General features: G+C 42.2%; 2 protein-coding genes across 4 annotated transcripts in view; both read right to left on the bottom strand.

Moving 5' to 3' along the window:
* Nucleotides 1-770: 770 nt before the first annotated feature.
* Nucleotides 771-16,921, bottom strand: part of LOC133124245 (uncharacterized) — a 92,934-nt gene continuing 76,783 nt past the window's right edge. For all 3 annotated transcript variants that reach the window (XM_061235260.1, XM_061235261.1, XM_061235262.1), the window contains exons 2-5: nucleotides 5,616-5,927; nucleotides 5,178-5,438; nucleotides 2,121-2,432; nucleotides 771-1,150 (exon numbers count right to left, since the gene is read on the bottom strand). In XM_061235260.1, the coding sequence (XP_061091244.1) occupies nucleotides 963-1,150; nucleotides 2,121-2,432; nucleotides 5,178-5,438; nucleotides 5,616-5,927 (1,073 nt within the window). In that variant the 3' untranslated portion in view covers nucleotides 771-962. The remainder of the gene's footprint in view (nucleotides 1,151-2,120; nucleotides 2,433-5,177; nucleotides 5,439-5,615; nucleotides 5,928-16,921) is intronic.
* LOC133124557 (uncharacterized) lies at nucleotides 9,118-16,407 on the bottom strand. Its single transcript, XM_061235855.1, has 7 exons — nucleotides 16,353-16,407; nucleotides 15,820-16,131; nucleotides 14,325-14,435; nucleotides 12,948-13,022; nucleotides 12,426-12,506; nucleotides 11,603-11,631; nucleotides 9,118-11,105 (listed from the first exon to the last, which is right to left on the bottom strand). Exons 1-7 carry the CDS (start codon nucleotides 16,381-16,383, stop codon nucleotides 11,055-11,057), a joined length of 690 nt encoding a protein of 229 aa, XP_061091839.1. The 5' UTR covers nucleotides 16,384-16,407; the 3' UTR covers nucleotides 9,118-11,054.

Raw genomic sequence — 16,921 nt, 5'->3', positions numbered from 1 at the left:
TCTACAGCCAGTAAAGTACAGGCCCGGACTTGTGTAATGTTGCTCTGTAACAATGCGCTTTGTAAAAATCACTACAGAAAGAAAACACTATTTTCTTAAACAAACATTATAATCAGAATCTCATTGAGCGTACACAGGAAGGTTGTTTTTAATCACTCATCAATACTTTCGGTGTACAAGAGGTATGACAACATGAAACAGGAGAGACGACACAATTCTGCTGGTTCCTGCAGATCAGTGAGTCAGCTGCAGGCTGTGGCCCTTTAGCTAAGGATGTGGGGAAGGGGAGATGGTTATGTCTGTTTTACTTTTGACAAGCACTGATATTGATTCTATGAACTGAAAATATTTTGCACGTTGCCCATTATGTCTTATTAGAACTTCTTAAAATGAGTTTATCCTTCATATCGCTGCCTTTCTGGAGAGTTTTGTTGTGATACTGGAGTGTGAGTTCCTTTGTCGCTCATTAAGTTGTGTTGGCAGCCGAGGCACACTTCCTCTGTGGTTTGTATGCGTTTTTCACAGGAACTTTGAGTTTAATTTAATCTTGCGAGTATTTCCAAATCACTCTGCACAGCTTAGAGACTTATCTGTGTGCGTCAGTGAGAGCTGTACGTTGGAGGGAGGCTCACCATTGCATTGGTCCTGCAGGGCTTTGCTGCTCTGGTCACTCCTCAGGCTGGGCTGACTCAGGTTCACCTGCAACAGTGGAAATTTAAAACTGTTCAGATTTTATCAGACACCGTTGATGGTGAAATCAGTGGAAATTTAAACTGTTCAGTCTTTATCAGACTCTGTTGATGGTGAAATCTGGAAGTGGTTTCTTTGGCTTAAGTTACAGGCAGCACAGTGGTTAGACTTAAATTAGACTTTGAGACAATCTGTAAATGTTTGTAAACTTAAGAAGAAAAGGGTCTGAGTTTAGCCTATGTCCAGTGATAAGATACTTTGAACAGTTGGTTTCAGGGCCATGGTCCCCTGTCTTCCTTCAAAGCTGAAAGATGTTGAGCGCTTGGCTGTTGTGTCCCAGTGCGAGTGTCCTTACTTGCTTGGCGTCTCGTCCAGGACCAGTACCACCTCAGAACCAATAGCATCCCCAGGGTGGCCAGCGCTACAATCACCACCCTGACCACTGTCTCAGTGCTCCACCCTGTGTGAGAGGGAACATGGGGTTAGTGTGTCTGATGTAGTCTGTTCTCAGATTCTGTGTGTCTGATGTAGTCTGTTCTCAGATTCAGTGTGTCTGATGTAGTCTGTTCTCAGATTCAGTGTGTCTGATGTAGTCTGTTCTCAGATTCAGTGTGTCTGAGGTAGTTTGTTCTCAGATTCAGTGTGAGTGATGTAATCTGTTCTAAGAACCAATGTGTCTGATGTAGTCTGTTCTCGGATTCAGTGTGTCTGATGTAGTCTGTTCTCAGATTCAGTGTGTCTGAGGTTGTCTGTTCTCAGATTCAGTGCATCTGATGTAGGCTGTTCTCAGATTCAGTGTGTCTGATGTAGGTTGTTCTCAGATTCAGTGTGTCTGGTGTTGTCTGTTCTCAGATTCAGTGTGTCTGATGTAGTCTGTTCTCAGATTCAGTGTGTCTGAGGTAGTCTGTTCTCAGATTCAGTGTGTCTGTTGTAGGCTGTTCTCAGATTCAGTGTGTCTGATGTAGTCTGTTCTCAGATTCAGTGTGTGTGATATAATTTGTTCTAAGAACCAATGTGTCTGAGGTTGTCTGTTCTCAGATTCAGTGTATCTGATGTAGGCTGTTCTCAAATTCAGTGTGTCTGATGTAGGCTGTTCTCAGATTCAGTGTGTCTGATGTAGTCTGTTCTCAGATTCAGTGTGTCTGAGGTAGTCTGTTCTCAGATTCAGTGTGTCTGTTGTAGGCTGTTCTCAGATTCAGTGTGTCTGATGTAATCTGTTCTAAGAACCAATGTGTCTGATGTAGTCTGTTCTCAGATTAAAACTGCTGTATCTTAAAATCAGCTTAAGCATGAGACCGCCATGTTGCTCATGTTGACTCCCCATGATAAAAGCTGTGCAGTGGGTGAGGAGGGTGTGGTTGGAAGGTGTCACCAGCAGGCTGTTTGTGAGGACAGAGGCCTAACCCATCCCTATGGTTGGGGGATTGTACCTTCCTCTGACTTTTCGGGGTCAGTGATGGGCGTTTCTGGCTGTGTGAGGTGCAGGGGGACCTGTGCTCTGAGCACGCTCCCTGTGAACACCACACAGGCCCAGTGTAGCTGGTCTTCAGTGAGGCTGAGCAGGGTGAGACTGAGCATCGTTTTTGGGGATCTCTTTGTCAGGACCTCCTGTTTTACGAGCTCCCCCCTGTCCCCCTTCATCCGGAGCCAGGCCAGGGTCACAGATTCGATCCCCTGCGAAATTTCACAGTTCAGCACAACCGACTGATTCCTGGACAGACCACCAGGGGGCTCTACTGAGACTGAGAGAAAGTACATTGACATGGATTATTTATAGATTATTTTATTTGTTCATTTATTTATCAGAAAATAATATTTATGCAGATAGCTTCCATTATTACCAATGTTGCTTACTATTTTCCAGTCACACATAATGTAACAACATGGAAATCCAATGAGCATCATGTTAAATATATTGTTATTTATTCACTTCTGTAAATCACGTAAACTAAATCTGAACTGCAAACTTACCCTGAATAGTTACCAGATTTATTGTGGCCATTCTGCTACTTTCATAATAACAGGTGTAGCTTCCACTGTCTCCAAACTTTACTGGTGAGATTTTCAGAGGAAACGGACACACCCAGTTACCTCGCGGTAACTACGTGGCCTATAGTGAGTGGAAATTGTTGTACGCGGAACGCTACATCAGTTTACCCCAATAAAGCTCAACAACGAAACAGCAACGAACTTTTACACCTGGAAAAGGACCAGCGGATCAGACGACAACGCTGCTAAGACGCTAAGACGGGAACACCCCAGCCTGCGCATCTCTCCCGGACACCATTCACAGCACCATCGCCGCTTCTACAAGGACAGCATGTCTTTTGGATCCAGCAATGCGTATGGACTCAGTAAGAAAACAAACATTCAGGCATAGCCAGTGTTTAGTTTAGTCTTAACTGTTTTTGTGAATCTGTGTTTCAATATTTACCATCCAACCATTGTAATGTGTTTGGTTAGCTACATATATATGTACGTGAATTGATTCGCCGTCTTTTGCGCATATATAGAGTAAAACTACGCAAGTAGTCCCTTCTCACAGCTAACTCTAACTCATTACCACACCCAGAACTCTAGCGACACGCGCGCTTGCGCGCGCCACACACACGCACACACACATACCCAACTAAATTTCCTTACTAACTTCCCGTTAGTTTATCTGTTATGTGTTTTACGTTTGTTTAATAAATATATTTTATTAAACCCCGGTGTCCGTTTTGGAATCGCATAGACATGAGAGCCGAGTTAAAGCAGTCTTTCGAAGAACTTCCAACCTTCAGGTTATCGGTATGTTTAATCATTAAAATTGGTTATTTTAATTATTAATTAAAATACTAAATTTGTGGTTAGATATTTCTGATAATAGTAATTTTATGAGACTGATTACTTTTTGCAGTTATACTGCTACACAACGTTTAACTGGCGCCCCGGTTTCGTAGAGAGTAAAATCCCTGCGTTATTTGGCGGCCCGTGCGAGGACCCTACATAATTTGGAGTCCCGTGCGAGGACCCCTACAGATGACAAACATGGCAGACCAAATACATAAATAAATGAATGAATATATACACTTACCAAGCAAATATATACACTCACCAAAGATTTTTACACCTACTTATTAATGCAATTATCTAATCAGCCAATCTTGTGGCAGCAGTGCAATGCATATAATCATGTAGAAACGGGCCAGGAGCTTCAGTTAATGTTCACATCTACCATCAGGATGGGGAATAAATGTGATCTCAGTGATTTTGACCGTGGAATGATTGTTGGTACCCAATAAAGTGCTCATTGAGTGTAAAAAGCCCACAGTATATTAGCATCAGCAGTAACTGTCATTAACATTGGGTGAGTCTGTGTGGTAGCCTTTACTCTGCATTTGCATTGTGATGTTTGCATTTTTTTGCGCACTACCTTTGTCTCAGATGGAATTAAATATACCGTTAAAATGTCCCTCATTTAAACAAATGCACGTGTTGTGACTTCAGTAGCTATTTTCTTGGAATATCACATGACTATTTATAGCTGCACAATCCCTCACACGTGATGTCACCAATGATCCCCGGACCCCTAACTGACTGGACCCTCCTGTACCCTGGGTACTGCCATCAGCAGTTATGTGCTGTCCTATGGAGTCACAGGCCACAGTACACTGCTATGGTCCGGATTCAATCTGAGACAGTGGGACTCCTCCATGGACCACAGAATGAGCCACCAACCAGCCCTTCAGCAGCCCAGCCCAACAACTATCTGCTCTGGTGAATGATTACAAACAGGTCTTGAGTGGAATTTGCACATTTGTGTATTGTGTATTGAAGCTGGTCAAGTCATAAACCATTGTGGTAGACGTACGGACGACCAAGCACCAGATTTGACAGCCCAGCCTAACTCGTGGTCGCCCACCTGTATACATCACCAGTGGTGTATATCTGAACCATTTTTACTTAAAGAAATATGTGTACACAACTACACAGTCTTAAGATGGCTCGGGTCACAGTACTTTGATTTATCCATCCATCCATCCATTATCCTAACCCGCTTATTCTGAACATGGTCACAGGGGGGCTGGAGCCTATCCCAGCATACATTGGGCGAAAGGCAGGAATACATCCTGGACAGGTCGCCAGTCCATCGCAGGGCGCACACACCATTCACTCACATACTCACACACACTCATACCTATGGGCAATTTAGACTCTCCAGTCAGCCTAACCTGCATGTCTTTGGACTGTGGGAGGAAACCGGATTAGCCGGAGGAAACCCACGCAGACACGGGGAGAACATGCAAACTCCACACAGAGAGGCCCCAGCCGACCAGGATTCGAACCCAGGACCTCCTTGCTGTGAGGCAGCAGTGCTACCCACTGCACCATCCGTGCTGCCACTTTGATTTATCTTTAGCCTTAAAACTGTGCTTCACAGTTACTGGTTATGAAAAAAGCTAACAATGCTTTTGTAAATGCTCCATAAATGCATAGTTACATACCCTTGTAGACTATAAATTCTTTGGGAACGCTGAAAATAAGCGCTCCGTTCCGTCGGAGTGTACAGTTATAGGTTCCCTCACTGTGTTGGTCAACACTGTGGATGATGATGTGGGCAGTGTTGTTGTAGATCAGCGTTGTGTTAGCAGTGGGTTCTCTGTCCCGTTCCCAGGCCAGTGTAGCTGAATCTGGAAGGTGGGATACCTCACAGCTCATGGTCACATCAGATCCTTCATGTTCTGTGTGCCAGTGTAATGGTTTCACTGCAGAAGCAAAGAGCAATTGATGCAGAGAGCTTTCTAAACCTTTTCCTCAAGAAGCCAAAAGAAAATAATTTTTACCACTGTCCAAATACTTACATACTGCACTGCATATAGCATCAAAAATGCATCATGCATATCAAGTTATTATATGCCAAATGCATAAAAGAGCAAATTTACCTTCTATAGCAAACACTTCAATCTGTGCCAAGTGCACTTTCTCTGGCTTAGTTTGAATGAAAGTAAAAACTCCTGCATTTTTTAACTCTGGTTTCAGAGAAAGGTTATACTTTCTTTGTTTTGAAAAGGGCGTCCTATTAAGATTCCATGAATACTTTCCATTGGACTGCATAGTTATTATACAAGCGTTTCTGTATTGTCCGTCATGAGATGTCCACTCCCAGATGAATTCTGTCCCTTTGGGCTCAGCAGGGGCTTGTAGAGAGACCCTCTGATAATCCCCAGAAATGAAGTATTTGTGCTGCACCAACACTGCAGAAAGAGAAAAATATACCACATGCAAAGATCCAATTGAGCACAAGGCATGAATGATAATATTGCATTTCAATATTGAGGCAAATTACAATGAGTTCATTAGTTAAACCTAAATGATTAGATTCAAGTTAGTCCGATAATATTTCTAGCTTTTGTTAATTTTTTGTATTATAAACTTTGCCATTGTAAGACCTGCACCCTCATGGGTCGTGTATGGAGTGCTTGTATCTGTCCTGATGATAGTTACAAGTGTGAAAAATGACTCAGTACATGGCCCCAAACAGATAATTATGGTAAAGTTATCAATTTACTGTAATCTCAAAGAAAACTTTCATACTCAAGGCCAGACCTTTCAAATATATGGGTAATTGTCACGTTTCATGCTTGTCACGTCATATTTCATGTTTAGTCATTGTCTTAGTTATTTTATTGTCATGTCACATATTATGTTAGTCTAGTCTCACCACGTTTTTATGTTTTATTTCCTGTTATGTTTCATTTTCATGTCATGTTATGGTTCATGTTTTCATGTTTAGTTCTTGTTACAATTTATTTCTTTGTCTTCCATGTCACGTTAAATAATTTATTCATGTCACAGTTTCGCAAACTTGTTATGTCACGATTTATGTTGTCTACTGGACTTTTTGCATGGTGTACCGATTACCAGACTGCCTTCTCCCTCAGTCCTGTACTTTGGTTTTGGCTGGATTTCACGTGTATGAACTTTGCTTGTTTTTCGAGTACGCTCCCTGGACATTCCCTGAATAAAGCCCTAACGGGACTATTACATCTCTGTCCTGAGTCATGTACTTTGGGTCCAACCCCCCACGCACCCGTCTCAGCAATTCCATTGTTTGTGATGATGTTAAGGTGACACCTATTTGTGGGAGCTACATGAAAAATATGAGAGGCCTCTTGGATCAAATCTATCATTTCCAGTAACTTTTAGGTCTTATGTTAGTAGTATCTCTTCCCATTTCTTTTCCTACCACTTTTACGCCGATGACTCTTTATTTCCTTCACCCCCGATACCCAGGTCACCACACAGATCTCTGCCTGCTTGGCTGATATCTCTGCGTGGATGACTTCCCACCACCTGAAGCTTAACCTTGCCAAAACTGAGCTTCTCTACATCCCTACTAAGTCCTCTCCAACAATCAACCTCTCACTGACTGTTGAGGACTTTGTAGTTTCCTCCTCCCATACAGCAAAGAATCTTGGGGTGACTCTTGATAACTGCCTCTCCCTGGCTCCACAAGTATCCTCCACTGCCAGAACCTGCAGGTTCTTTCTCTACAATATACGCTGTATCCGTCATCTCTTGATGGAGAAAGCCACCCAGCTCCTAGTCCAGGTGCTCGTCATTTCCCGCCTGGATTACTGCAACTCCCTCCTAGCCGGTCTCCCAGCTTGTGCCATCAAGCCCCTCGAGCTGGTCCAGAATGCTGCAGCCCGCCTGATCACCAGGCAGCCCAGGTCGGCTCATGTCACCCCGCTCCTCATTGGCCTCCACTGGCTTCCTGTTGCCGCACGCCCTAGTGTTGGCATTTCAGGCTGCTAAGGGGACTGCCCCACCTTACATACAATCCTTAATCACTCCCTACTCCCCAGCTAGACCATTCTGGTCTGCCAGCTCTGGTCGCCTTATGGTTCCCTCTCTATGAGCACCTGGCGGTCGAGCTGCACGTTCACTCCTGTTTTCCGCTCTGGTTCCTCAGTGGTGGAATGATTTGTCTACCACTGTCAGGACAGCAGAATCCCCCCCCCCCCTATTTCGACACAGACTAAAAACACAGCTTTTCAAACTGTACCTTAGTCCTCCCTCCTGCACTTGATGACTATATGTTTAGAACAGCACTTCATGTGTATTTTACTAGTTATGGATGTGATGCTTTAACTTGTGGAAGAACCTATGCACTTGTAAGTCGCTTTGGATTAAAAGCGTCTGCTAAATGACAAAAATGTAAATGTACCATGTGCTAGGCCTGTATGTTTCTGTGTTTGAATGCAGAAAGCATTTTTGTTGCTTTTTGGTGAGTATCACCGGGAAATTACCATGGCTGATGCTCTATGAAGTCCTTGTTACGGGTGTCTAGCCTTTCTACAAGGTACTCTTTACAGGAAGTGGCTGAAAATAGAGAATGTAAATGTTTTCGCAAAGCTATTGAGAGAGGTGTGGTGACAGCACCCACAGCAGGTAGAGGGCAGGGGGAATGATGATGTTGGCCTGCAGTCACAGCAGTAAAAATATTATTAATCATAATAATCAGGCCTGTAGCGTAGTGGTTAAGGTACATGACTGGGACCTGCAACTGGTTTGATCCATGGTGTAGCCACAATAAGATCTGCACAGCTGTTGGGCCCTTGAGCAAGGCCCTTAACCCTGCATTGCTCCAGGATGGGATCATCTCCTGCTTAGTCTAAACAACTGTACGTCGCTCTGGATAAAAGCGTCTGCCAAATGCCATGAATGTAATGTGCTACTTGTGATAATGGGGTAGGCTAATTGCGCTTCTGATGCAAAGGAATAGAAAAACAAATTCTCACAAAAGCATAAAAAAAAATGTCTCAAAAATGCGATATTTTACATATTTAAAAAAATATTTCAAAAGAATCAATTCAATAATACAACAATATGAATCCAAATCTAAAAACAATATAATTTTTTCTGATGTTTTTCAACAGATGTAATCTACAGCCAGTAAAGTTCACGCCCCTACTTCTGTAATGCTGCATTTTTAATGTGAATGGATCCATTAGCCCCAACACAAACATCCAGTTCCAGAAAATGGAAACATTATTGTGCAGGAGCATAGTTATTAGCACAGGTGCCTAGCACTCTAATCCAATCTGTGCTAATAAGAAGCATCATAATAGGCCTACCAATGGTTCTGGTGCCACACTAGCAGGATTGCTAATATAAACACATTAAACTTTAAGATTATACAGTCATTTCTGTGAAATCGTTTCTCCCGCAAACATTAAGTTATTTACCAAACTTTTATTTTGAAAACTGTAAACCCGGACCTAGCAGGCATTCAACAAACGGTGCGAGATTTATATGAATATTTAGTTTCAAAAAGGCTATTTTACGTATGCGCAATTATTATTATTCTTTTTCTGTAATTGTTTTTCAGCTATTTTGTTGTGTGTATGTCAATGGAATTAAATGTGTGCAATCATAATCAATATTTTGAGTGTTTTATTTTTCAATATACTGCGTTATTCTTGCACAAAGCATTCACATACAATACAATGCACATAATACAATAACAAAACATGGAAGACAGCGTACTACAAACACATACATAGTGCGGAATAGGCAGCTCAGACAATCAACAGTCGCCTTCACAGAAAATGGGTCATAGAAAGAGAGCAGACCGAGCTCTCCAGGATGTCCAGGATAAGGGTCAAGCTATAAGGGCTGTTGGCAGGAGATTCAATATATGCCACGTCACTCTGCATAGATTTGTCAGCAAAATGAATAAGGTGGAGGGCAGGGAGCTCAGACACATCCAGCATGCAAGTTGGATTTGGAAGCAATAAGCAGGTGTTCAAGCCCAGTGTGTGAAGCTGAGCTCCTGTATTTAAAGGATGCGGCTGGAATGGACTGTGGGCTGTGTTCCAGAGAGGTAGGCTAATAAGGGTGAGGCCTGAGATTAGTGGATTTGGGTGAGGACTATGATTAGTGGGTTGGGTTTAGGCCTGGGATTAGTGGGTTTCAGTTAGGATTGGGATTAGTGGGTTTGGGTGAGGACTAGGATTAGTTGGTTTGAGTTAGGACTGGGATTAGTTGGTTTGAGTTAGGATTGGGATTAGTGGGTTTGGGTTAGGCCTGGGATTAGTGGGTTTGGGTTAGGCCTGGCATTAGTGGGTTTGGGGTTTGGGTTAGGCCTGGCATTAGTGGGTTCGAGTTAGGACTGGGATTAGTGGATTTGGGTGAGGACTGGGATTAGTGGGTTTGAGTTAGGACTAGGATTAGTGGGTTTGGATTAGGACTGGGATTAGTGGGTTGGGGTTAGGCCTGGGAATAGTGGGTTTGGGTTAGGCCTGGCATTAGTGGGTTTGGGTTAGGCCTGGCATTAGTGGGTTCGGGTTAGGACTGGGATTAGTGGATTTGGGTGAGGACTGGGATTAGTGGGTTTGAGTTAGGACTAGGATTAGTGGGTTTGGATTAGGACTGGGATTAGTGGGTCTGGGTTAGGACTGGGATTAGTGGGTTAGGCCTGGGATTAGTGGGTTTGGGTGAGGACTAGGATTAGTGGGTTTGAGTTAGGACTGGGATTATTGGGTTAGAGTGAGGCCTGGGATTAGTGGGTTAGGGTTAGGACTGCAATAAATATTACACTAAGATCCATTCTTCTTCTACAGAGCCAAAGGCTGATGCTGGTCACATGCCTCTTTAAAAGGGGTAAATTAGCCTTATTTCTTACTGAACAAACTCACTCTGAACAGCTCACCATAACGATTCCATTTTAGACCTTCACTTCACGCAGAACACCTACACACAGGCAAGCACACACACCCAAACACACACAAATGCACACGCGTGAACACACAATTGCACAAGCTAACACATACAGACAGACAGACAGACACACACACACACACAGGGCAGACCTTGAGTGTCTGAAAAGCTATATTCTGCACCTGTGAATCAGTTATGAAAAAAGGAGGAAGTTTATTATTTAAAACACTTCAATTCAAAGTTACATAATGAACAATGTGCAGCTTTTTTACTATTCACTATATTAAGTGTACTTATTCGACTTATTTACTTAGTTACTATATACTCCATTACATGCTGACAGAAGAGTATACCACAGTACCCAGATAAAACCAAAACACCATTAAAAAAAATATATATCTATTATCTATCTTATTAAAGAAAACAACCAGAATAAAATCACAATGACATTCATATTTTCCAGAAAACAAATGTATGCTTCACTGGCAAAAGCTTCTATTTTTTACCAGAAGGAATGAAACAGTGGCAAATTCAAATATTAACAGGTCATGGAAACATCGGTATATTGTCTTCGTCCATCTCCATTTGAATTGCACTGTACAGACAAGTTTGAAATGTAGACATCTTGTTTTGTTTATCCATTTGATTGCAGCATATCATGTTTTGCAGATGCTTGCATAGACCACTTTCTCATTTTCATCTTGTCCCTGCAGAAATAGGATGTGCACATTTTTGTTAAGATGATCTTAGAATGTATAAACATCCTGGCTGATGAACAAGGTCATCATATGCTCTGGCCGCATTACCATCCACAAATGTAAATCAACATAACATTGTGTTTGTTTTGTCCGGTGTATTTACATTATGTTCGTTTTCTCCACCGTATTTAAATTGTGTTTGTAGTCTTGGGCATATTTAAATTGTGGTCGTTTTCTCAGGTGTATTTAAATTGTGGTCGTTTTCTCCACCTTAATTAAATTGTGTTTGTATTCTCGGGCGGATTTAAATTGATGATGAACAAGGTCATCATATGCTCTGGCTGCATTACCATCCACAAATGTAAATCAACATAACATTGTGTTTGTTTTGTCCGGTGTATTTACATTATGTTCATTTTCTCCACCGTATTTAAATTGTGTTTGTATTCCCGGGCGTATTTAAATTGTGGTCGTTTTCTCGGGCGTATCTCAGGGAGCATACTTACAGACCGATCCTGCCGTTGTCTGTGCGGATCTGTAACAATAAACGAGCAAACAGTAATTACATAGCAATACGATAACTTTCTTCTGCTTACTGAATTCCTTCAGTATTGGTAGCAACACCCTGCGACCACACACATGAATATAACCTGCAGTACAATCTCAAGTAAATATCGCAGTCCTGGTCTCAAGATAACATGATATATGATTCTCAGCCGTGCATCTCCAGAAAACAGCGGTGCCTTCTGGGTGGTCAAGTGAGCAGCTTAGACATGGTGTTAAACTCAGTATTGAGTAGACTCATCGCACATAAATCGCTTTGTGAAACTGAACATTACATGAATGGCATTTGGCAGACGCTCTTATCCAGAGCGACTTGACAGTTGATTAGACTCAGCAGGAGACAATCCTCCCCTGGAGCAATGCAGGGTTAAGGGCCTTGCTCAAGGGCCCAACAGCTGTGCGGATCTTATTGTGGCCACACCGGGGATGGAACCATCGACCTTGCGGGTCCCAGTCATGTACCTTAACCACTACGCCACAGGCCGCCCTGTACGTGGAGTTTGTGGAGAATTGCTGGCTTTGGTTGTGACATGGCACTTAAGTGATCAATGAAAGCAGTTGACTACACAGTTAATTCACCTCACCTGCATTGGTTGCTGATTTCAAGGTGAAAACAAAAACCAGCACACTGTGTGGCTCTCCGGGACCAGGGTTGCCAACCCCAGTTTTAGCTGCCACACCAGTTGCAATAATTGGAGAAAACTCTACAACTGTTGAAAAGTGTAATATGGACATTTTACAATTACGGTAACACTGAAAGCTTACTGTGACTGGGAGCAGTCTGGGAAAATACCAAGTACTGGAGTTCTTCACTCTCATTCTCCTCTGTGGCTGTGCCTGGGTTTGCTGTTAGTAAGAAAAGACTTTAAACGGATTGTAATGCTGATAACCTTCCTCCATTTCACATGCACCAAACATGGGCAACACCAGGAATGCACTTTCTTTTAAAAGGAAAAATAAATAATACAAAAATACAAAATACAATATTTGGGGACATTGTTCAGGTGCACGTCCCCGCAAGCACATATTGTACAATTCGGAGGACAGAACTGTACAGTCTGGTGTACAAAAATGGTCTGTAAAAATATGTTTTCACACCCATTTTTGAATGTACAGTATGGGGCCAGTTACACAGACTAAGTTTAGTCCTTGACCAAACACAGTTTTGCATGGAGAATGTCCATTAGAAATTGAGTTAGTCTAGGACTGGGCTTAACCTGGCCCATGAAGTCAGGCTCGAATGCTCCGGTTCATGCAGCATATCAGTAGTTGAGTTATCCACGTTACCTTGATCGTTCTGTATCTCTGCGACGTTACTGTAGACGTTGTCAGCTGCACTGGAATCACCGTTCCCTCCAACTGCTAATGTGGACAGAAGTGTGAGAGACAGAAAGATTTCAGCAAACATTTTAAACCGACTTGATATAAATTACTATACAGGGAGCACTGAGCCATGTTATGGAATAATTATTTTGTGTGAATATTTACGGTGATCAAGCCATACAGACCTATAAGTACATTTCATAGTTTTTTTGTTTTTTTTTATCACTGCATATTAACAGTGACAGTAACTGTCATTTGTAGTTAAATAATCTGCATTTGTATCACAATCAACAGCTTTGGTATTAAAACAATGCTAAAAGACAACCATTAAAGTCCAAGCAGGGTCTGGCGGGATGTAATTGGATAATTTATGGCAGGGTCAGTTTCCCCAAATACGTTATTTGACATAGATAAATAATCAGGCTGGATCCTGCCCAAAACTGTCAAAATGATCGTACATTTCTAGTTTTTTTTTCTTTTTCATTGACCGTATATTCTACAAAGGGCTAAATTATCTTACAAATACGATAGTTCTCGTACATCTACCAACGATAATGGGCGTGCATAAAAAAATATAATAAAAAAATAATAAAAAATGGGCGTGCATGTAACCATGGAAACGATGTATTTGGTGTCGCTGAATTGTGGTCCGGGTGGAAACAGCGGAATTTTAGTGTCGTGGGGTTTCCAGCCTGAAATGCGGCGCAGCGAGATTAAGGGGGGAAAAAAAGAAATTTGTAAATCGCGAGAAATACGGGAGAATTGTGACTCGCGGAGGAATCCGCGAGAGGGCAGTGAAATCGGGAGTCTCCAGAGAAGATCGGGTGGGATGGCAAGTAGGGCTGCGTCATGCCTGTAATGTAATCCCGGGTGTAGAATCCAGTGATGACCAGCTTGGAATACCAGCTACCGGCTGTTTCAAAACATAACTTTTGAGTTGAGCTGGCCAAACCATGTTTAGTATGGAGCTGGTGTAACTGGTCAACCAGCTACCAGCTGTTTAAAAACCTAGCTTGAGCTGTTTTATTTCACCAGATATGTAATACATCCCCTTATGTTACTGCACTGTCTCATGCTACACGTGAATAGTTTAGTTACCCACCCTACCTTGATCCCCCACTAGTCTGATCAATCAAATACTGTCTCTGTTATTTGAAATAGCCACATTCAAATCAATTATGCCAAAGAACAAAAAAATAAACCTCATTTAAGTGCATTTTTAAAGAATATCACTGTACTATCAAAGTTTAAAGCTATGTTTCAGAGTGAATGCTCTGTGGAAGTGTTGCTTCTCTGTCAGAGAGAGAATGGTGAACTGGGAACAGAGAGTAGAGCTCTTACCTGTTGCTCTTTTCAGACGGCGAGACAACAGTCCTCCACACAACAACAACAACAGTCCAACACACACCGCGGCACTACAGGCCAAAATGATCACCAGCCGCCTTCCATCATCTATTACCACAAAAGAAGAAAACTTAACAAGTGAACTCAGAACATGGAGAGCATTCGATTTCCTTATTTAGCTGCATTGAAATTAGTCCTTATTAAGCCAACAATGAGAATATCCAATTGCTTAATTTCCTAATTTAGCTACATAGCATAAGTACACATATTATCTGAAAATATTCATTATTATTCATTATTAACATTAATTATTAAACATTATTAAAGTTTAGTCCTTCGTTTAGAATAAATACATAAAACATTATACACTACTAACATTAACCAGGAGAGGGAGCCAGCTGCCTATGCTGCTGTGTGTTGCTGTAATATTCAATTGTATAATTTGTCAAGTCATATTCATCATTTAGCCAAACTACATGAGACGAGTGCATATTCCATTCAATGATAAAATAGAAAATAAATTGAGGAGTTAACATCATGGCGTATGGAAAATGTAATGCTTTAAATGTAATACTAAATTGTTCAGATCTTAGTGACAATTGTAAACCTTGAGCCCAAGTGGTTCTGACATAAATCCTTGTTTTGCGACGGAGACATGTGAAAAGTTAAGGCCAGAGGAACTACGGTGTTACACTGGTGTCACTTATGCACAACTGAAAGCTACCACAAAGAGCGAGGCCTATTTAGATTTAGATTTATAAACAGGGCATACAGTAAGTGGACGCCATATCAGCAAACACAAGGGCACTGGAGTGACAGAGGCAATGATGCTCTGGGGCATGGTCCACTTTCAGTTCCCATTTTAACAGACCCTGTGGTCATCGGTTGAATTTATTGTTAATTTTCAGCCTTAAGTATGCTCACAGAGGCAAATGTGTAGGTTTGGGGGAGACAGGTAGACATGTCACCCCCAAATGTTTTTTATATCAGTTGCGAGACTAGCTAGTGTGTTTGTGAGACTTGAGGGCGGCCTGTAGTGTAGTGGTTAGGGTAAATGACTGGGACACGCAAGGTCAGTGGTTCTAATCCCAGTGTAGCCACAATAAGATCCACACAGCCATTGGGCCCTTGAGCAAGGCCCTTAACCCTGCATTGCTCCAGGGGAGGATTGTCTCCTGCTTAGTCTAATCAACTGTATGTTGCTCTGGATAAGAGCGTTTACCAAAAGCCAACAATGTAATGTAATGCATTTGACGACACAAGACTAGGTGGTTTAGAGCAGGGCTGTCCAACCCTGTTTTCCTGGAGATCTACCTTCCTGTGGGTTTTCATTACACTAATTTGGCACAGCTGATTCTACTAATTAGTAGCTCAAGGAGATCTCAAGCTGTTGAATGAGCAGAGCTTTATTAGGGTTGGAGTGAAAACCTACAGTATCAAAGTGGAAATGAAACCTGAATTAGCTGAAATGTCTTTGGTTGGGGGATTGTACCTTCCTCTGACTTTTCGGGGTCAGTGATGGGCGTTTTTGGCAGCGTGAGGTGCAGGGGGACCTGTGCTCTGAGCACGCTCCCTGTGAACACCACACAGGCCCAGTGTAGCTGGTCTTCAGTGAGGCTGGGCAGGGTGAGGCTGAGCATCGTTTTTGGGGGTCTCTTTGTCAGGACCTCCTGTTTTACGAGCTCCCCCCTGCCCCCCTTCATCCGGAGCCAAGCCAGGGTCACAGTGCCAATCACCTGCGAAATCTCACAGTTCAGCACAACCGACTGATTCCTGGACAGACCACCAGGGGGCTCTGCTGAGACTGAGAGAAAGTACATTGACATGGATAATTTATAGATTCTTTTATTTGTTAATTTATTTATCAGAAAATAATATTTAGCTTCCATTATTACCAATGTTGCTTACTATTTGCCAGTCACACATAACGTAACAACATGGAAATCCAATGAGCATCATGTTAAATATACTGTTATTTATTTACTTCTGTAAATCACTTAAACTAAATGTGAACTGCAAACTTACCCTGAATAGTTACCAGAGTTAGTTCAGCCATCGTGTTTCTTTCATAAAAGCAGGTGTACATAGATTTTCAGAGGAAACATAGACCCATCATAGACATCAGATGAGAATCTCTCTTTATCCATCTTCGTGGAAATTGAAGCATTCTCGTTTTTAACAGCTGAGGCCACATGGATTGCTTGTGTCTCAGACACTGGCACCCAAGACCAGGAGGCTTTTGTGTATGAGATCAGAGAATGGCAGATTAGCACCGCCTCACTGCTGTTCAGACTCCCTCTGTACAGAGTGTGCCGTATGTCATATGTTGCTGAAGAGTAAAGAATGATAGAATTACGATCACATTTGTAGCACATTTGCTACTGCTACAGGTAGTGAGTGAAAAAAAAATTGAGGTGAAAGTCAGGTAGCCCACAGAGATGGTGGAAGAGGAAAATCTCAGGCCTCATTACAGAATGGCTCATGAAAAATATTATAGCCATGCAAGCAACAATTACAGCCCGCCCAGCTGATCTGTCTCCAAACATGGCATGCTGGCATTATATATTTTCTTAATGCATTGTTTAAGGTGTAAG

Source organism: Conger conger, chromosome 3, assembly GCF_963514075.1.
Source record: "Conger conger chromosome 3, fConCon1.1, whole genome shotgun sequence".
Taxonomy (NCBI): domain Eukaryota; kingdom Metazoa; phylum Chordata; class Actinopteri; order Anguilliformes; family Congridae; genus Conger; species Conger conger.
The sequence above is the reverse complement of the archived record's forward strand: the minus strand, read 5'-3'. Positions and strand labels throughout refer to the sequence as shown.